The sequence below is a fragment of the Coccinella septempunctata genome, chromosome 9 (assembly GCF_907165205.1).
Source record: "Coccinella septempunctata chromosome 9, icCocSept1.1, whole genome shotgun sequence".
Taxonomy (NCBI): Eukaryota; Metazoa; Arthropoda; class Insecta; order Coleoptera; family Coccinellidae; genus Coccinella; species Coccinella septempunctata.
The window spans coordinates 2286162-2308671 of NC_058197.1; the positions used below are offsets into that span (position 1 = coordinate 2286162).

Consider the following 22510-nt stretch of genomic DNA (forward strand, 5'->3'; position numbering starts at 1 on the left):
CGAGATAAGAAACAAGAAGGAGAACCGAAGCATCACAAAATCCAACATGTGCCAATATTGCTGCTAACAGTTTGTGATCGAGACTGTCAAATGCCTTAGAGTAGTCTAAAAGTGCGAGAATAGTGAGTTTACCCTTATCAGTTGCCCTAATTATCTCATCGGTAATGTTCAGCAAAGCCGTGGTACAGCTGTGATTTTTTCGAAAACCAGACTGGGTGGGAGGAATAATCTTATTAGAATTCCAATGTGACCAGAGTTGTTTGCACATGATCCTTCTCTAAAATTTTGGACAATGTTGGCAAAATGCTTATAGGTCGTAAATTGTTCAAGTTCCTTGGATTAGACACCTTTGGCACAGGTAGAACAACTGCTCTTTTCCACTGGCTGGGAAAGACGGATTTTTTCAGACAATAATTCACGATATGAGTGATATGTGGAAGTATATGAGGTACACACAAGTGGAGGGTAAGTATATTTATGCCATCATAACCAACAGCTTTACTCTTGATTGATTTGATGGATTCCAAAACTTCAATCTCATCAACAGTACGGAACCTGAATAAGCAAGAAGCAGAACAGTTATCTCGGTCAGCATAAAAAGACAATAGATCGTCATCGGGGGACAGGTCAGGAACAGAGTTAATGAAATGTTCATTAATACGGTCAACATCGGCAAGAGAAGCGCTGAGCACTTTATTTTTTTGCTGAACAATACCCATTTTCTTCAGATGTGTCCAAGTAGTTTTGGGATTTCCGCTGTAATTAATGTACTTGCTATAATAAGCCTTTTTTTCTTTTTTGACAGCCGCAGTGATAATATTTCTCAGCTGTTTGTACATATTCCAGTCGGAAATCTCTCCCGATCTCTTAAATTTAGATAGTAACTGGTTTCTGGTCTTGATCATATCCCGCAAAGTATCGGTTAGCCAAGGTGAATAATTTTTAGAAATTTTGAATGTTTTGAATGGAGCATGTAGATCTAATAGAGTTATTATATTAGAGGTGAGAAAATCAACTTTTCCATCAACCGTTTCTATGTCGTAAATATTGTTTTTTAATGAATAAATAAATAAATAAATAAATGAATAAATAAATAAATAAATAAATAAATAAATAAATAAATAATTAAAATGAAATATTCTCATATTATAAGAGCTAAAAACTTGGTTTCTTAAAAAACGGCATGGATTCCCCATCGAGTAACATGTGACTCGGGTGACATGACATTGAATTTTCCAAGATTTCCAGCTTTCAGTATGCTTTAACGATAGAATGGTGCAACATTCAGGAATTGTTGTCGAAGTCATAATGTATTTTTAACAGCATATCCACCAAAAAATTCTTTCGTTTCGTACTTTCATCGAAAAAAATTTGTTTAAATGAAAACCTCTATTTTAGTCGAATTATGATCCAGCCTATCCTTACTATGCCCAAAATTGACAAGGTATTCCTGGATACGGAATATTCTGCTATCGTTTTTCAAAATGGGGAATTATACGGAAATTATTATTATTATTATTATTGAACTCTTTATTGCATTAAAACAAGTTTCATACATTTTTATAGAATTGTGCAAAAGGTGGACATATCGCCATGCAATTTCTTCCTGCCAACCAGAAATAATCTATTAAAGAAACTTATATCTAAAAACAAGAATACCTGACCTAACTTAAATTCAGTTCAACCTGCTCCAAAATAGGGAGAAAGGGGAATGGGAGGGAGAAGGATAGACGTCGCCGAAGAAAGGGACCATATTAAACATGGGTATCAAGTAAGTGTGATGGGTGAAGCACTTAAATATCTCCTGAGGAAAAACCTAAATGAAAGGTAAGTTACCTTCCGAACGATATCCGGAGGGAGGCGATTCCAGAGCCGGGGAAACAGAACTGTGAAGCTATTCGAGCAAACATTAGTCGAGTGGAGTGGTATCCTCAAGGTCAAGTTATAGAGTGCCCTTGTCTGACGGACCCCATCTCCCAGAAGACTAAGACCATCATACAGGTATTCAGGCTCGCGGGACCTCAACACCTTGAACCCCAGTAAAAGAAGATGCCAAATTCGACGTTGTTTGATAGGTAGCAATCCCATCTTTTGCCTGAATTGACTTATATGATCAAATTTCCTTAAGTTGTAGACAAATCGTACACCTGCATTTTGTAACCGCTCCAGTTTCATCAGCTGTGTGTTTGTGAGACCCATATAGGCTACGTCAGCATAATCGAGTATAGGAAGTACGAGAGAGAAGAATAATGTTTTCCTGGTTTCGAAGGGCAAGAAGTTCTTTAAAAGTCGGAGTTGATGCAAGATACAGAAGACTCTTGAACTGATAGAAGCAATCTGATTATTCCAGGATAGAGTTTCGTCCAATAAGATGCCAAGGTTTCTAACCTCATTGGAGTAGGGAACAACAACATCGTTGAGGACAATTTTATTATTTACTTTGTCGATCAAACCCAAGTTTCGTTTAGTACCGATAATGATCGACTTAGTTTTGGTAGTATTTAGAGTCAGACCTAAGCTCTCAGCGACGACAGACAGTCGTAAGAGATTCCTGTTTAAATTTTCGATACTAGCCGAGAAATCTTCAACGGAAGTGTGGATATATATTTGTAGGTCATCTGCGAAAAGGTGAAATTTAATGTCCAAGGAATCAGTCAGTTAGGAGACGTAAATAGAGAATAAAAGAGGACCCAACACGCTCCCCTGCGGAACACCTGAAAACACAGTCACCCAATCAGAGGAGCTGCCATCTATCTCAACGGATATTTCGCGATCCTTCAGATAAGAGTAGAAGAAGGCTATGGTATGCTCAGCAAAACCCAGCAGACGCAGCCTGGCCAAAAGTATATCGAAGTCGACAGAGTCGAAGGCCTTACTAAAGTCTAAGAGAACTAAAACAGTGAGTAGTTTATTATCAATGGCCACGCTGATATCATCAGTTATTTTAGTAAGGGCAGTTGTCGTGCTGCGTTTTTGGCGAAACCCCGACTGGTATCAATTATGAAGATTATTATTATTCAAATAGTTAATAATTTGGCCTCTAATGATCTTTTCGAAAATTTTAGATAGAGTAGGGAGTATGGAAATGGGTCTAAAGTCCCCTGGACTCGTGGGATTTTGGCACTTAGGTATGGGAATGATTTTAGCATATTTCCATGCACTAGGAAAAATGCCAGTTTGAATTGAAATATTGTAGATATGTGAGAGCACAGGAAGAATCTCATTCGCAATGGGCCTCAGAAGGCCCACTCCAATACCATCGGAACCAACCGACCCTGAACCAACCTCTCCCAGAGCAGACTTAACATCGTCTTCATTAATGGGCACAAAATCGAACACACTACCTGGTGGAGAACATGAGCTTAACTTCATCAATGTATTTGTCTTAATACTTTCATTAATCCTAGTACCAGAATTCGCAAAATGCCGGGCAAGCAGAGAGGGATCAAAATTTGCACAAGGTGGGCTGTGCCTCTCGCCCACCCCAACTGAGCGCAAAGTCTGCCAGACCTTCCTTGGTGGTGCGCCATTAAGAATTCCGTGGAGATAATCTCTCTTTGCACTCCTGCACATCCGATTGCAAGTGTTCCTCGCAGTACGATAGTGTTCCCTATTTACTTCGGTAGGATTCGCGATGTAGAAGGCCTTCAACCTGTCACGACATTTCTTTGCATTCTTGATCTCTTCAGTTAACCAGGGGCATGGAGAATGTCTTACCTTAATGAGTTTCAGGGGCGCTAATTCGTCGTAGATTTTTAATATTAATTCATTAAAAATAGCCACCATTGCATCCAAAGTAGGAGCTTGATAAACCGATTCCCAATCAGCAGCCCTCGCAGTTTGAACCAGCCTCGCTAGATCGACACCTCCCAAATTCCGACATTTAATAACTCGAGGCTTAGGTTTAGGGCATTTGAGTTCAAATCCAGCAAACACCAGGTCATGACGAGAAAATTTATAAGCATGCTGTTGTCCACTGGCAACCACTCTGTTAGGTATAGACGTTATAAACAAGTCGAGTAACGTATCACAGGTAGCACTGTGATGCGTGGGCCTGTTATTCACTAGTTTTAGGTTATAGGATTCCAATATGTTCCTCATCGCCCTCGAACGGGCAGAATTCTGAATCATGCAATTATTCATGTCCCCCATCATGATCACATCCGAATAACAAGCAAAAATTTCGTCCAATACAAACTCCAACTCACCAAAAAATAAATAACTTGATATAAGTCCGAAAGTCACACTAAAACATTTGTAAGGCCTCACTATCTCCAAAATTTAAGACGAAAATCGGAAATTATATTCACGCCCAGTACGAAAAGAAGATATTAAAAAAAATAACCAATGCAAGTGACATTCAGTAAAGTGAAAATAAAATATCGCCAAAATAATGTCGAAATTAGACATAGTCAAACTTATGCAAGTTTTTTACCGTCCAACTTCATTTGCTGTTTAGATTAGATATTTTATGATTTCTATGCTGATCCGGCTATCGAAAATATTCAAAATGATTTTGAAAAGGCCGTTTTATAGAAAAAAGTTCTATTTTGAGATGCTGGGGTTCGAACATAAATCGATAATTAATTGCAATATTTCCGAAAAATGCATCAACAATCAAATATCTTATTTCAAAATACTTCAAAGTTCATGCTATACAATTCCTTGTTTTCGCAGGTAGTAATTATGACCAAATCGGTCCGTTGCGGGCGGAAACGTTGAGGGATGGTTTATTGTATTGGTTATACTGTACCTGTGTTATTCTGTACCTGTCACCTAGTCAAAGTAACAAATATTTTACTGTATACTTCAATACGTCAATGGTTTTGAATAGGGTTTTTTTTGCTTATCAAGAAATAGTAGTCCCGTAGATCAGTTATGGCACTTTTTTGGTTTCCATGATATTGTTCTGGTTTTTTTTACAGATAAATCCCCTTTGTATTTGTCAAGAGAAATGAGATTTCGATAATTAAGTATGAACGTTGACTTCTATTCTATCTGTCTATTATATTCGTCAATGTAAACTGTTCTTTGTTTCAGGCTCAGGTAATTTCTTTGAAATTAATTCATTTTAATGAAACATCCTCTACACATCCATATAGCTCATGGAAAACTTCGAAAAACCGAATAAAAAAGTTACTTTCTTCCGTCATGAATTCCTTAAAATTGATTGCTGAAATTTATTAGAGAAAATAACGAAAAATTTTGGTTGCAGTAGCCTTTTTCTTGAGGTTGAAACTGGAATAATAATATTCGCGAGAGTACTGAAGCTGGCATATGGAATAATGAGAAAACAATATAAAAAATTACGGTGCGTAGCGTAGCGTTAGATCTATGACGCCATTATAACTAGTGAAACTGAAAAGAGCAAATTTTTCCAATTATCTGTAGGATATAAATAGTAGATGTGTTAAAAAATCGAGGGTGTTATGATTTTTAATTAAAGAGTAGTGGACTGTATGTGACGACCTCCTGTCTCCATCTGTTGACGTCTTCTTCTCCGAAGATAGAAACCTCGGGCGCCACCTCTAGTTTAAAGTGTTGAGGACACTCGGAACCTGTAGGCGGTATCCTACAGGTGACCAGGAGCTACAGTCAGAGAAAGTTATGTCCAGGGGTCAGATGTTCATGAAGTTCGGACAGTCCCCTATCTCTGAAATATCTTAGAAACTCTATTCGGGAGAAAAATAAAACACACAATAACCATGAAACTTCTATTCAATATCTTCTATATACATAATGATGTCGTACAGGGTATAGGGTGAATAAGCGGTGCAGAAGCAGAAGCGGGATGTAACGTGCTTTTAATGTCGAAACATGATGAGTGAGCAAAGTAAAAATGCGGGATGAAGCGGTCGGAGTTAGAATGAAGCAAGAGCGTAAGTGAAATAATGCAAGTTAACTCTACGTTGCGTACATGCGGCGGGTAGTAACATGGGCAAAGTCGGTTATTATAAGCGAGACTGGTGTTAAGACGGACGGCGGTTTGCCGGTATACTTTGGTGAACCGAGGGAAAAACTAAACCACGGAACAAGGACGACGAACACACCCGCAAGGGTGTCCTCGGAATCCAAGGTGTTCCGAAATCACGGGGGCTGTACCCACCCCCGTAACCCCGGTGGGTGGCCTAGTTCGAAGGGGATCATACCGGACAGTTGTGTAGGATGGGCCGTTTGAAGCTAACATCGTACACCTCTGTACACTCGGAATTCCAGGAGCGATGCAGGCCGTTTGAAGCTAATGCATAATCTCCAAGAACTCGGGCGGTACGGTTAGGGAAAGGCGGGGTAAAAAAAAAAGGGTAACAAAGAACATACCTGGCAGGTGTGTAGGATGGGCCGTTTGAAGCTAACATCGTACACTCCCGCACACTCGGAATTCCAAGAGAGATGCAGGCCGTTTGAAGCTAATGCATCACCTCTAGGAACTCAGGCAGTACGGTAAGGGTGGGCTGAGCTAGAGACGGCGGAACGTACCTGACAAGAGTGTAGGATGGGCCGTTTGAAGCTAACATCGTACACCCCTGTACTTTCAGGATACCAGGAGACATGCAGGCCGTTTCAAGCTAATGCATGGCCTCCAGGACCCGGGCGGTACGGTGGAAGGATGACACGGAAGCATGTACGCGCCATTTGAAGCTAGCGTACACACCTACGCATACTGGGAAAGTCCATGGGGTAGTGTAGGCCATTTGAAGCTACTACACAACTCCACGGCGGAAAGAAGGGTATGTGGAAAATAAATAAACCGGCAAATTAACCAAAAGAGTAATTAAAATAATCATACCTGAGACCTTGCCCATGTGTAACCCTTGAATGTACTTACTATCTGGTATACTTCTCGGACGGTTGATGGAACACTCTGGCTTCATTGACTGAATTTAAGAAATCGCTCGAATTTATACCCTGCATGGCCCTTTTTTTATACAATTGTCAAATGCGCAATTAAACAAATTCGGCATACGATATCCCCCCTTGACCTCACGTTGAAGACATCGCGATCCGGGAACACATGGGTCCGCGCGGCCTGAAACCGGTCGACTTAATCAATTCACGTTATGGAAATATGAAAATGAATAATTCGGAAACAAAACTAATTGAAAATTTGCTTTGTTACATCCCCCTCCTTCTTCGGCTAAAAAAAAAAGAAACTTTTTTATAATCACTACTACAAAATAAAATTTATTCTAAAATCACAATAAGAAAAAAAGAAAACAAAAGAACGGTCACTTTCCGGGTGACCAGGCTGGAGCCCCGGATGCGGTCACACGGATTAATTCGCACTGCACTCCCATGTCCTTTTTCCTGGGCCTTTCGGTGGCTCCCTTCGGGCATCCACAATCCCTGGACCTGGTTCCCACCAGTCCGCACCTGGAGCAGAATATTAATGAGGTTCTTCTGCAGGTTCGCCGGTCGTGGTCCGGGTATCCGCAGCGCCAGCACAACGGGTACTTCGCTACCGGTAGGTAAACCGGGGCCTTCCCTTGGGGGTCCGGAACCGGCGGTGCAACGTCTTCCTCCAATTCCACCTCCTCCTGCAGCACCAAAATGTTGGCATCTCCCATATTGAATATCTGGAAGCACACGGGTCAAAGGTCTACAAAAACAAGTACAGGCAGTCTTCAAATTAACTTTAATTCGGCACCAACAAAACAAAATAAAAAATAAAAAAAAACTAAAGTAGGCGCTAGATATTGGCCGGGATTTTGATCCATCTCTGTTGTCCTCCCACCAGCAGCTTCAAACGGAAGTATCGGTCTGCCGGCCAATTTACGGGACGCAGGTTCCTGGCCAGGTCCCGCATATATGGCGTCCAGTTCGCCTCTCCCGGGGGTGTCTGAGAAAGTAAACGTCCGAACTCGGCCATTAATTCCTCCCTGGTAGGCGGAGGCGGCGGAGGAGTTGGGGGTAATGGGCTTATCGGCCTGACCACCACGAGGTCGGGGAACAGCGGTTTCCATTCCCTTTTCCTCTGTGGTGGTCTCATCTTCAAGGGTTTGGTCGACTTGGACATTCTCTCTGGAAAATAGTTGAGGGGTTCATTGTAGGGTTTGAGATCCTTGACGTGGATCTGCCTGACTAACTTTCCGCGCTCATCCCGCAAATCATAAACCACGGGTGACAGCACCCGGCAAACAGTGAACGGTCCGGTGAATTTAGGGGCTAATTTCGCGGTAAAATCGTTAACGGAGCGCGAAAGAGGATGCTCCCGCTTCATCACCCTATCACCGATATGGCATCTCCAAGCGCGGTGTCGTAGGTCGTAGTGCTTTTTCTGTTTGTCGAAAGCCTGGGCCAAGTGTCGACGTACTAGAGTGAAGATTTCTTGCAGTCTACCCAAGCGGTTGGCGCGTTCTTGTATGGTGGTCGGACTAGGGTCGGTGTCATCGGTTTCTCTGTAGTCCTTCGTGGCCTCGCGATAGATCGTCTTTGGAGCTTCCAATTCTCGGCCGAAGTTCAAGAAGGCGGGAGTAAAGCCCGTGGATTCCTGGCAGGAGCTATTGAGGGCGAAAGTGAGTTCGTGCAGATGGCTGTCCCAATGCTTATGGTTGTTCTCACAAAACTGCGCTATCATGGTCTTCAAGGTTCGGTTTGTCCTCTCTACGGGGTTACACTGGGGTGTATAAACTGGTGTGACTCGATGTTGAATACCCATTTCCTCCATCATTCCACGAAAAAGCTTGCCAGTGTATTGTGACCCATTATCGGAGATGACTGTTTTGGGGCACCCGTAGCGAGTGATGATCTCTTCATAAAGTGCTTTGGTTACGGCCGCTGCGGTGGCCCGGCGAATAGGTCGGCAGGCAGTCCATTTAGTAAAACGGTCGTGGAACATATCCAGGTAAACATTCCCTTTAGATGATCGGGGTAGCGGTCCTATCAGATCTGTGCTCACAGTTTCTCATGGTTGGGATACCGGGCTCGGCTGCATTTTTCCTGGTGGTTGTTGTTGCAGTGGTTTATACGCCTGACAGGTGGGGCAGTTCCGAACGTACTTGCTGATTTCTCGATACATATTGGGCCAGTAGTAGTGGCGGGCTATGCGAGCGGCGGTCTTAGCGATCCCTAGGTGTCCTGCTGTTGGTTGATCATGGTTTTCGTTCAAGACAGCTTCCCGTTGATAGGTCGGTACACACAATTTCCAGGGTTCTGTATCTTCCTCCTCCTTCAAGTCGCTAAAATCCCAGAAATGGCGAAAAAGTCTTCCTTCTCGGACCGCATAGTCTGGATAATTTTCGGGTTGCTGTTGGACTTCCTCTATTTTCCGGTCATACCAAGAACAGTTCTGTGTACCCTTCTCTCCCTTTCCGATTTTGGCGGTGTGTATTGTGTTGGTCGGCTCCGGCAAAGGTTCTCGGGATAGGGCGTCGGCCACTTTATTCAGGACTCCCTTTCGGTACTTGATGTCAAAATCATACTGCTGCAGAAAAACACTCCACCGGGCTATACGTCCTGTTGGGCTCTTGATGGAATGAAGCCATTTCAGACTCTGGTGATCGGTAATGACGGTAAAATGATATCCTTCCAAGTAAGGCCTCATTTTCTCGATTCCCCATACTATAGCCAAACATTCCTTTTCCGTGACGGAGTAGTTACGTTCAGCAGGTTGTAACGTTCGACTGGCGTAGGCGATTATACGGTCGTGTCCCTCTTGGTTCTGTTATAGCGCCGCTCCAAGTCCGTCTTCTGAAGCATCTGTTTGCAATTGGAAGGGTCGATCGAAATCGGGACATGCTAGTACTGGGGATTCCGTGAGACATTTCTTTAGATCCTCGAAGGATTTTTGTTGAGCTTCACCCCAGGACCATCTCCTTCCTTTCTTCAACAAGCTCGTTAACGGAGTTGCTACTTTTGAAAAATCAGCTATGAACCTTCGGTACCAGGAACAAACGCCTAAAAATCGTCGCAATGCACGAACGGTAGTAGGTGCTTTCATTTCCAAGATGGCCCTAACCTTGTCCGGATCGGTACGGATTCCCTCGGCCGTGACCTCATGGCCTAAGTATTTGAGGGCGCGTTTTCCAAATTCGCACTTCTCTGGGTTAAGCTGCAGGTTGGCCTCTCGAAGTCGGCGGAATACTTCTCGTAGGTTTTCTAAATGCTCCTCGAATGTTTTACCCAAGACGATGATATCATCCAGGTATGCAAATGCTCGGGGTTCCATATCCGGTCCGATGATGGTATCCAATAGTCGTTGGAACGTTGCGGCCGCTGAGTGTAATCCGAAGGGCATAACTTTGAACTGGAACAAACCCCTAGATGGTACAGTGAAAGCGGTAATTGGTCGACATTCTTCTGCTAACGGAATCTGCCAATATCCTTGCTTTAGATCGATGCTCGAAATATATTTTGCGGCTCGTAGTCGGTCGAGTATGGCTGACATATATGGTAGGGGGTACGCATCTTTACGGCTGACCTCGTTTACCTGACGAAAGTCGATGCAAAATCGGGGGTTTCCATCCTTCTTCTTCACAATAACGACCGGGCTGCTCCAAGGGCTGTTTGATGGCTCGATGATTCCTTCAGCCAGCATTCGGTCTACCTCCTGGTTGATGAGCTGCTGCATTTTGGGATTTTGGGGCCGGTAACGCTGTTTTATCGGTTCTTTCTTTAGGAGATGTATTTTGTGTTCCACTAGCGGTGTTGTTCCTTTGATGTCCTTGAACTTGGCTAATTCCGTCGTTAAGAATTCTTGTAGTTGTTGCTGCTCCCTCGGTGTCAGCTCCAAGTGGGATCCCGTCGGCCTCTCAGCAATAGTGTTAAGAGACTGGGTCGGTAGCGGTTTTCCGTTGATCATAATTTCATCGGCGGCCGGAAATATTTGTACCTTGTTCGGAATAAGGAAATCCATCCCCAGCAGGACATCATGACGCAGCCCCGGCAAGTACATCAGGGGCATCTCGTACGATTCTCCTTGGATGCTGAGCGGAAGCTTGACGGACAACGGTATTTTTGCTATACTTCCGTCAGCTAGCAGGGCGTTCGGTATCCGTTCCTGGGTTGTAGGCAGTCTTTTGGCCTTGCACAGTTCCATAACGGTGTCCCCGAAGTACGATCTGGAGGATCCAGTGTCCAAAAGAGCTCGGAACACCTTCCCAAATATCCCGACATTGAGGTGAGGACGGCGGTCTCCCTGGTGTTCGGTGACGGCACACGAGGCGGAGGGAACAGGGGTCGGGCATGGCCTCGTAGCAAACCTTTCCCTACTTAGTTTCCCGACCTGGGACAGTCACAATCGCGACTCATAATTCCCTTTCGTCCGCATCTCGAACAAAACAACACTGCTCGGTTCCTACAATCTCCTCTTAAGTGGCCAGTTTGTCCGCATTTCCAACAAGTCGGAGATCTTGCCGGATGCTCTTGTTTTGCAGGATATGTCGCTCGTGCTCCTGTTGATGCCGGTGATCTTCTCACGGACTCTCCGGTTGTCGGCGGGTCACTCTGGCGGCGGATTTCCATCTTGAGAGTTTCTATTTCCCGGACTTTCCTCAGGAACGTGGGTATATCTTGGACGTCTTGGCCCTAGAGCATTTGGCGGTAGTCAGGTAGCAGGTTTCTCTGAAGTAAGGACAATTCTTGAATTTCACTATACCCTCCGTGTCTCCTCATCATAGTCTGGAGGTCGGTTATATATTTTGTAACGGCCTCGTTGGGTTGTTGCTGGCGTCGGCGGATGTCCTCCTCCAGGGTGATGTAATAGTCGGTCGGAAAATAGAAAGTCCTGAAAGCTTCGGTGAAAGCAGACCACGTAGTGAATCTGCGTTTATTGTTCCTGAACCATAGGGAAGCAACTCCGGTCAAGATTTGCGGTAGGCCTGCCAATATCCTTTCTGGATCTAGGTTAAGTTGGTGACGGACTTCTTCTATCCTTTCTAAGAATGCAGCCGGATCTTGTAGTCCATCGAAGCTCACTCCATACTTATGTAAGTCCACGGGGTCGGCGTGGCTGGAGGTATTCTGCGGCGGAGGTGTCGGGAAAGCAGGTGGTGTCAAGTGGATCGTTGGGTTTGGGGTCGCTTGGCCATTCTTGATGAACTTGGCCAACCTTTTCCTCATCTCGTCTACCGTCCCATCCCTGCGAAGATGGAATTTATCCAATTCCACCTCAAGTTCTTCCTTCCTCAACTTGTAAATCCAGCTGGTACTCTGGTCCATAGGAGCGGTGATCGGCTGGGTTTCTTCGGCGTTACTGGTCATGTCCGGTCCTCGGTCTGGTCAAAAGTTCTCTTCCTAGGCTAAGTGGATTCCTAGTTGTCTGCTTTCCACTTGGTGGTCTTCCACTCTCTCTCTAGCCACTTACACCGCTCCATTTATACCTTTTCCCCCACCTAGGAGGTAGTAGGGGAAACTTCCATGCGCAGATCCTCAGAGTGTTTCCCAGGAGCCTCCACCATTTGTCGCTACGGCTACGGTCGGTCGGAATACGGTTACTCGGTCGGAATACGGGTATTCGGGCGGAATACGGTTATTCGGACGGAAAACGGTCGCTTCTTGGTCGGCGCTCACTCATCTCCAGGTCAAGTCTTCGACACCTCTCATCTCCCGTCCAGTTGTTGGGATGCTTTGGAAGCTCTTCACAAACAACGGTCCCTGCTCGGGCGCCATTTTGTGACGACCTCCTGTCTCCATCTGTTGACGTCTTCTTCTCCGAAGATAGAAACCTCGGGCGCCACCTCTAGTTTAAAGTGTTGAGGACACTCGGAACCTGTAGGCGGTATCCTACAGGTGACCAGGAGCTACAGTCAGAGAAAGTTATGTCCAGGGGTCAGATGTTCATGAAGTTCGGACAGTCCCCTATCTCTGAAATATCTTAGAAACTCTATTCGGGAGAAAAATAAAACACACAATAACCATGAAACTTCTATTCAATATCTTCTATATACATAATGATGTCGTACAGGGTATAGGGTGAATAAGCGGTGCAGAAGCAGAAGCGGGATGTAACGTGCTTTTAATGTCGAAACATGATGAGTGAGCAAAGTAAAAATGCGGGATGAAGCGGTCGGAGTTAGAATGAAGCAAGAGCGTAAGTGAAATAATGCAAGTTAACTCTACGTTGCGTACATGCGGCGGGTAGTAACATGGGCAAAGTCGGTTATTATAAGCGAGACTGGTGTTAAGACGGACGGCGGTTTGCCGGTATACTTTGGTGAACCGAGGGAAAAACTAAACCACGGAACAAGGACGACGAACACACCCGCAAGGGTGTCCTCGGAATCCAAGGTGTTCCGAAATCACGGGGGCTGTACCCACCCCCGTAACCCCGGTGGGTGGCCTAGTTCGAAGGGGATCATACCGGACAGTTGTGTAGGATGGGCCGTTTGAAGCTAACATCGTACACCTCTGTACACTCGGAATTCCAGGAGCGATGCAGGCCGTTTGAAGCTAATGCATAATCTCCAAGAACTCGGGCGGTACGGTTAGGGAAAGGCGGGGTAAAAAAAAAAGGGTAACAAAGAACATACCTGGCAGGTGTGTAGGATGGGCCGTTTGAAGCTAACATCGTACACTCCCGCACACTCGGAATTCCAAGAGAGATGCAGGCCGTTTGAAGCTAATGCATCACCTCTAGGAACTCAGGCGGTACGGTAAGGGTGGGCTGAGCTAGAGACGGCGGAACGTACCTGACAAGAGTGTAGGATGGGCCGTTTGAAGCTAACATCGTACACCCCTGTACTTTCAGGATACCAGGAGACATGCAGGCCGTTTCAAGCTAATGCATGGCCTCCAGGACCCGGGCGGTACGGTGGAAGGATGACACGGAAGCATGTACGCGCCATTTGAAGCTAGCGTACACACCTACGCATACTGGGAAAGTCCATGGGGTAGTGTAGGCCATTTGAAGCTACTACACAACTCCACGGCGGAAAGAAGGGTATGTGGAAAATAAATAAACCGGCAAATTAACCAAAAGAGTAATTAAAATATTCATACCTGAGACCTTGCCCATGTGTAACCCTTGAATGTACTTACTATCTGGTATACTTCTCGGACGGTTGATGGAACACTCTGGCTTCATTGACTGAATTTAAGAAATCGCTCGAATTTATACCCGGCACGGCCCTTTTTTTTATACAATTGTCAAATGCGCAATTAAACAAATTCGGCATACGATATCCCCCCTTGACCTCACGTTGAAGACATCGCGATCCGGGAACACATGGGTCCGCGCGGCCTGAAACCGGTCGACTTAATCAATTCACGTTACGGAAATATGAAAATGAATAATTCGGAAACAAAACTAATTGAAAATTTGCTTTGTTACATGTATTAAAAGATAATTGAGTTGGAGATGGTATAAAAACATTTATTAAGAATCATTCACAACCATAAAATGAATATGTCACCTGCATGAAGCTAATACAGTAAAAAGCAACTAATATTAACAACATCTATAAACTCAGAGAGACAATATCCAATTAAAAACAAGAGATGGTCCAGAGCAGTTCAAATGAGAAGTCACTTGATGTCAGACTTAGACGTTGAGGAGTTCAATAAATTCAATATCAACACAACGGTTACACAGTGATAGGGCAATCAATTGAAAATTGATTGCGAGAGCCTCCTTTTTCTATCAGAAAACGCGAAGGTTAGAATACTGAATTTTAAAGAGAAGACGCGAGAGTACAGAGAAATAGGCCCGAGGTGAAACTGCAATGTCTAAGTCTAATCATCAACGAGAAATCGATACATTAAATTGAGTTGATCAATAATGTTAATGTAAGTATGAGCAGAACAAGAGTAGCACAAGTTAAATGAGAAGCACAGAATTAATGAATTTGAGAAGCACTAGAATATCAAAAAATAATATGAAAAGGGCAATAAATTCCAATTAAATGAGAAGTTCGATAATAATTAATTAAATGAAAAGGACAATCATAATTAATATGAGAAGAACATAGTATAATTCATATACATTGAGATGATCTTGAAGAGTGCAAAAATTTATCAATGAATTCAGCATTTACAAAGACGAACTGCTTACAAGTAAGCACGATTAGAACGTTCATCAGAAAAATAGAAGAAACAATTGATAAAGTAAGAGAAGACCATACCAAGTGAGTAGACATGAGTGTTCGAGCAGACTTTCCAGGGTGGAGCCTAGGTCGAGGTGTGTCGAGCATTATCATGATCGCTTAACTAACAGTGAGGTGTTCATATCCTGTTCTGAGGAAAACAGCTACATCCAGGGTCCACCCTGGATAATATGAGGATTCATTCATCTGAAACTCAACACCATGAATTAGTCATATGTATAAGAGGTGATCATACGAGGTGTTATAAAAATGATAAAACTGATTCTAATAATAAAGAGTATTACGAGAAGACAAATGAATCAGATATCAATTTTATAGAGATGAACTTGAGAAGTTTCAATCCTGGTGCTACATACCCATTTTCATGTGAGATGATCTAGAGAAGTCTGAAAATCTATATAAATTATGAAATATGATAAAATATATAGTTTTGAGAAGACAATAGTTCGATTTGAGTTGAGAAGACATTTCAATTGAGCAGTGCTCGCAAGGATTCGGAATCTATTTCTAGATTCCGAATCTCTTGCACGTGGACTAATTTCAGTACAATGAAATTATCATGAAAATGGTGTAATGTATGATGTTGAGCAGTCTGAGAGTACTTTACCTTGTGAGATGAACAATTTAGCACCAGGATTGATGCGAGATGACTTGAAAATTAACAATTAGAAGAGGCGAGCGTGAAAATGAGAGGTTAGAAAAGCACTATGAAAGCTAAGAGACGTTACTTCTACAGAGCTAACAATGAGAATGAATTAAAAATGGCTTCAGCGGAAACTGGACATCTGACATCTTGTAGAGGGGGCTGCGCCGTCGATGCTGTCGAGTGGAACATCCTTGAGAACTGCCAGTGGCGTCGTTGAGAAGGGGCTGAATTTTTAACATTCCGCTCGCCATAACTAACAGCGTTAGTTATTGAGAAGACTTGAGGGGTTGAAATTCTTTCTTGCTTCGTCTGGAGTGGACACTGGCAGAATTGCCAACTTCGAGATCGGTCTGGTTAGAGTGGACGTGGAGGTCTTGAGAGTGACGACGCGAACAAGGCCGTCTGTCCCTGGGTGCACAGCCATTACTCGCCCTAATGGCCACTTGCATGGAGGTAATCTTTCATCGGTGAGGAGTACTAGTGACCCAACCTTTATGTCATGGGCTGGATGGTGCCACTTTGAGATGGACAGTTGACGTTGTAGAAATTGAGTTGACCATGTGGACCAGAACTGCTGGGTGCGTTGCTGAATTAACTGCCATCTTGACAGTCGAGAAGTCGAGAGGTCTTCGAGAGATGGCTCAGGTACGGTGTTCAGAACTGTACCTATTAAGAAGTGGCCTGGTGTGAGAGCGGAGCAGTCTTCAGGATCATCGCTGAGCGGTTCGAGAGGTCTAGAATTGAGGATGGCTTCGATCTGGGTGAGGAGTGTGATCAGCTCTTCCATGGTTAATGGCTGATCCTTGGTAGCCCGGGCGAGGTGGTATTTGAAAGATTTCACTGCTGCTTCCCATTTTCCTCCCATGTGAGGAGCTGCCGGTGGGTTGAAGCACCAGTTAGTACCTTCTTTCAAGAGGAGTTCGGCGATGACCTGGTTTTGTGAGGAGGCCTTTGAGAACATGGTCTTGAGAGTGGCATCGGCTCCCATGAAGTTGGTTCCGCAGTCTGAGTATAAGGTTTCACAGATGCCTAGTCGAGCGGTAAACCTACGGAACGCAGCAATAAATGATTCGGTAGTGTAATCACTTACGGCTTCGAGGTGGACTGCTGAGGTGGCGAAGCAGACAAACACACAAACCCAGCCTTTGTGTGTCTTTGCTCCTCCTCCTTTCCAGGCTTTGAGAGTGAGAGGTCCGGCGTAGTCTACACCAGTGTGGAGAAAGGGACGAGATGGTCTAACGCGTGGTTCTGGTAACTGGCCCATGAGTTGTTGAGCTCTTATACCTCGATGCCGTGCACATGTAACACACTTCAGGATGTAGGATTTCACTGGGGCTCTTCCTCCAATGATCCAATATTGTTGTCGGATGGTGGACACTGTGAGTTGTGTACCTCCATGGAGAGTTCGTTTGTGAGCAGAATCTATAATCAGAGAAGTCAATTGAGAAGCTCGAGGAATTATTGCAGGATGCTTGCTATCTGGGTCTAAGAGAGCGTTGGTGATTCGTCCTCCTACACGAATGACACCTTCATGATCGATGAACGCCGTGAGTCTACTGAACACATGTGAGGATGACAGAGCAGTACCATTTTGAAGAGCCTTGAGTTCTTGAGGAAAATACACTTGTTGAGTAGCCTTGATCCAATAGATCCTTGAATTTTCCAAGTCAGTTGAGGTGAGCGGAGTTGAGAAGTTCAGAGTTGAGGAGTGTCTGAGTCGGGCGAGCACTCTTAAACAGAGAGAGGTAATTCTTAACAGTGTATTGAGAGAAGAATACCTGTATATAAGATCCCACGAGTAGTCTTGAGTTACGGCCGTGAGGAGGTTCTTGGTGGGTCTTGCTTCAGATTCGGGGTCAATTGTCGTTGCCGGCTGACGATTGGGCCAGGAATCTGGTGACTTGGAAATCCATGGTGGTCCCGTCCACCATAGAGTGCTGTTCAGTAGTTGAGATGACGAGAAGCCGCGAGAAGCACAGTCCGCTGGATTTTCCTTGCCGGAAACGTATCTCCATTGTGCACCTGGAGTTAGTTCTTGGATGAGCTCTACCCTGTTTCGAACAAAGTCCTTCCAGCGAGCGGGGTAAGATGTGATCCACGTGAGAGAGACTGTTGAGTCCGTCCACAAAGTCGTTGAGTGTATCTGTGTATCTAAAACACGATGAGCATAATTAGTTAACTTGGCCAAGATGAGAGATGCTGTGAGTTCGAGGCGCGGGATTGTGAGGCGTTTCAACGGCGTTACTTTTGTTTTTGAGCAGAGCAATGTGACTTTGGATCCTGTGGATGGTGAGCGGACTACGAGATAGAGGACTGCTGCCATGGCAAGTTGAGAAGCATCAGAGAAACCGTGAAGTTCTAAGGTAGCATTTTCTTGGGTGCCTACCCATCGAGGAGCACGTACACTGGCCAGTGATTTGAGATCTTCTCTGATGTTGCGCCATCTTTCTGAGAGTTGAGGTGACAGTGGTTCGTCCCATGACAGTTTCTGGAGCCAAAGTTCCTGCAACAACATTTTGGCCCTGATCGTGACAGGGGATACTAAACCAAGTGGATCAAAGAGTTGAGCGATATGAGATAACATAGTACGTTTAGTTACCACAGACCCAGATGAGCTTGAGTTGATCTTGAACGAGAAGTAATCCTCTTGAGGATACCAGAGGAGGCCTAGAAGTTTCGTTGAAGTAGGACAGTCGTCAAATGAGATCGGCGATGGTATCATTTCTTCCTCGGTTACCATCTTGAGCGTACTTGGAGAGTTCGATTGCCACTTTGCTAAGGGGAGGCCGCCCGCCATGCAGAGATTTTTCAGGTCGATAGCGATTTCTGAGAGTTCTTCTTTCGTGTCTGCACCACCATAGATATCATCAACATAGCGACCTTTGGTGAGTGGTGGAATGGCGAGTGGAAACTTGTGACCTTCATCTTCGATGAGTTGGAGGAGGACTCGAATGGCCAAGAAAGGAGCAGCCTTGGTTCCATAGGTGACGGTGGTGAGGTGGTACGTCGCTATCTCATCTTCTGAGTTTCGCCAGAGAATGCATTGGAGATCCCAATCGTCTGGATGCACCATGATCTGTCTGTACATCTTCGTGATGTCTGTGGAAAACACAAATTTAAAGCGACGTACCCAGAACAATACATCAATAACATCTAACTGAAGTTTCGCTCCGGTGTGCATGATGTCGTTCAGTGAGAGGCCTGTTGAGGTGGGACTGGAACCATTGAACACTACTCGCAATTTGGTGGAGGAGCTGTCTGGCTTGAGAATTCCATGATGCGGCAAATAGTATCTGGGATGCGAGATGTCTGAGGGAGCCTTCTTCATGTGCTCGAGTTGTTCATATTCAGTGAGGAAGTCCTTGTAGAGCTGGCAATATTCTTGGTTTCCCTCGAACTTGCGAAATTGTCCTTGGAGGCATCGGAAGGCACGTTGTCTGGAAGATCCCAAAAGATTAGAAGATGATTTTAATGGGAGTCTTACCATGTATCGTCCAGAAGGAAGTCGAGAGTGAGTGGTCTTGAAGTGGTCTTCACATTCCTGCTCGTCAGCAGTGAGGTGACTTACGGAGGTGGACTTGACTTCTTCTTGTTCCCAGAACTTTGCGAGAAGGCTTTGAAGGTCAGATTCTTGAGTGGCATGGTATTGAGGAGACACACTTGAGCAGACTTCTTGATGAGGGCATATTGGACCTAGGACCAACCATCCAAAGATCGAGAGCTGAGCTGTTGGAGTTGACCCATCTGGCCCTTGTCGGAGTTGAGGAAGAATGATGGAACCATAGACATCAGCACGCAATATGATGTCGATTGGCCTTGAGGTGTAGAACTCTGGATCGGCGAGCTTCAAATTGTCGAGGTGTGGCAAACGTGGTCGTGTGCAACAATTGAAAGATGGTAAATTAGTAAATGGAGATGACAAGATATGAGCATTTATATTCACGGTTTTGTGATTGTGAAGAGATTTCAGTGTGATCAATACTGATCCTCTTGATCTTGAGGTGGCTCCACCAATTCCAACGATGGTGACTTTGGATTGGCTTCGAGGAAGGCTGAGCTGTCTTGAGAAGTCTTCAGAGATGAACGAGAGTTCCGATCCTGAGTCGATGAAAAGTCTTGCTTGGTGCGAGGTGACTGGAGTGAGAACGTGAGCTAGAGCGGTCGAGAGAAAGGTGAGTTGTCTTGGAGGAGTTTTGACGACTGCCCGAAATTTTCAGGCCCTTTTTGAGGTGGCTGGCTTAGATTCACTGGGCTTAGAAGTAGGCCTAGACGAGGAGGCTTGAGGGGTTCTGGCTGAGGAGGCTTGAGGCGTTCTGGCGGAAGAGACCATGTTGATGTGGTCATGGAGCGAGGAGTGATGTCGATCCGAGCATAACCGGCATGTTTGATGAGACCTACATGAGCGGACATTGTGACGGCCAAGGCAGTTGTAGCACAACTGTCTTCGATGAACCACTTCGTGTCTTTCCGATGGATGACGGCTGTGGTAGCGAGGACATGTGGCAATGAAGTGTTCATCACCGCAGTCGTCACAATTATAGGAGGGCAATCCATTGGGGCGAACTGGTCGCTGAGGAGACTTTGCGGCGGTTTTCGCCACAACACGAGGAGGCACTACACCCGAGACGGGCTTGGAGCAGACTTTTGACGAGGAGGCTTTGGATGAGGTGGCAGTAGAGGCGGCAGCGTGCGAGTACGACGTTTTAGGTCGTGAGGCGGGCGTTTTTGATGAGTCTTCAGGTTCTTCCAGCCACTCCAAAGAGCAGGTATGGGCCTGGAGGAAGTCCATAAGTTTGGTGAGAGGAGGCGATTCGGTGGAGGATCCCAGTTGGGATTCCCACTTTTCGCGAGTTGAGCGGTCGAGATGTTTCGTGATGACGTAGACCAGCAGGAAGTCGCATGAATCCAAAGACTGGCCGAGAGCGGTCAAACCTTGTAGAGCTTCTACAAGGTTGGTGAGGAGTGTCTTGTAATAAAGACGAGGATTTTTTTGAGGAGAGCATTGAGGCGTTGAGAAGATCTTATCGCAAAGAGCTGCCAAGAGAAGACGTTTGTTCTCATATTGAGAGAGGAGGCTATCCCAAGCTATGGGAAAAGAGGAGCCAGTGAGGGCTAAGCCAGAGATTAGCTTAAGAGGAGTGGATTGAAGAGACGATCGTAAGTAGTGGAGGCGTTCGACATCAGATATTGAGGTGTTCTGGATTACAAGGGACTGGAAGAGGTCCTTGAACCCTGGCCAACTGGAGTAGTCGCCTGAGAAGACTGGAAAAGGTATATCTGGGAGGCGTGGCTGAGCGGACGTCGACGAAGCAGTCGGTTGAGATGACGGTTGAGGGGGCTCGAGTGCTTCCTTGAGGTGACGGATGCGAGAAGACGATGAGGCGTACAGAAATTCTTCTTCCACGAACATGTCGTTCGAGAAGTAAGGATGTTCGATTTGAGACTCCGGCCAGGCGTTCTCAAAATGAGTGTGGGTTTTCAAAAACCCTTTGTGCTGTTCGTCGAGGCGTTCTTGGAGGCTGTCTAACTTTGAGGTGGTCCATTCACTGGGCTCGTCAACTAGCCCAGCTGAGATGTCCTTCATGATCTTGAGGCGGTTCAACTGAGTGGACATTTTGATCATTAAGCCTGGCGTCACCAGGCGTGATCTTGAGCGGGTCCTTGGTCCCTCCTTCGGAGGGTCGATTGAGGAGGCGTCGTCTTGAGAAGGCATGAGGTGGTCAGATGTCCCTTCTTTCCGCTGATCAGAGGCGGTCGAGTCTTTGAGGGGTTCTGCGAGCTGGTCTTTGAGAAGTTCTTTTTTCGAGGAGGCCATTATTGATGCTTATGAGAAGAACAGAGAAATATGATTAGTGAAGATGATGAAATTCCAACTCAATTATCCGGCCCGAAGGACCAAATGTTGAAAAATCGAGGGTGTTATGATTTTTAATTAAAGAGTAGTGGACTGTATTAAAAGATAATTGAGTTGGAGATGGTATAAAAACATTTATTAAGAATCATTCACAACCATAAAATGAATATGTCACCTGCATGAAGCTAATACAGTAAAAAGCAACTAATATTAACAACATCTATAAACTCAGAGAGACAATATCCAATTAAAAACAAGAGATGGTCCAGAGCAGTTCAAATGAGAAGTCACTTGATGTCAGACTTAGACGTTGAGGAGTTCAATAAATTCAATATCAACACAACGGTTACACAGTGATAGGGCAATCAATTGAAAATTGATTGCGAGAGCCTCCTTTTTCTATCAGAAAACGCGAAGGTTAGAATACTGAATTTTAAAGAGAAGACGCGAGAGTACAGAGAAATAGGCCCGAGGTGAAACTGCAATGTCTAAGTCTGATCATCAACGAGAAATCGATACATTGAATTGAGTTGATCAATAATGTTAATGTAAGTATGAGCAGAACAAGAGTAGCACAAGTTAAATGAGAAGCACAGAATTAATGAATTTGAGAAGCACTAGAATATCAAAAAATAATATGAAAAGGGCAATAAATTCTAATTAAATGAGAAGTTCGATAATAATTAATTAAATGAAAAGGACAATCATAATTAATATGAGAAGAACATAGTATAATTCATATACATTGAGATGATCTTGAAGAGTGCAAAAATTTATCAATGAATTCAGCATTTACAAAGACGAACTGCTTACAAGTAAGCACGATTAGAACGTTCATCAGAAAAATAGAAGAAACAATTGATAAAGTAAGAGAAGTCATGAGAGTACTGAGTTGAATAAATCTCTAATCGTAGATTTTGAGATGTGCTGAAGGCTGAGAAGACTAACATGCATGTTGAGTCCGATGAATGA

At 44.7% G+C, this 22510-nt stretch overlaps 2 protein-coding genes across 2 annotated transcripts; both read right to left on the minus strand.

Moving 5' to 3' along the window:
- Nucleotides 1-233: 233 nt before the first annotated feature.
- Nucleotides 234-905, minus strand: LOC123320954. The gene has a single exon (XM_044908451.1). The coding sequence runs from the start codon at nt 903-905 to the stop codon at nt 234-236; it is 672 nt and encodes a 223-aa protein (XP_044764386.1).
- A 15041-nt stretch (nt 906-15946) lies between these two features.
- On the minus strand, nt 15947-16948 carry LOC123320955. The gene has a single exon (XM_044908452.1). It carries the CDS (start codon nt 16946-16948, stop codon nt 15947-15949), a length of 1002 nt encoding a protein of 333 aa, XP_044764387.1.
- Nucleotides 16949-22510: the final 5562 nt, after the last annotated feature.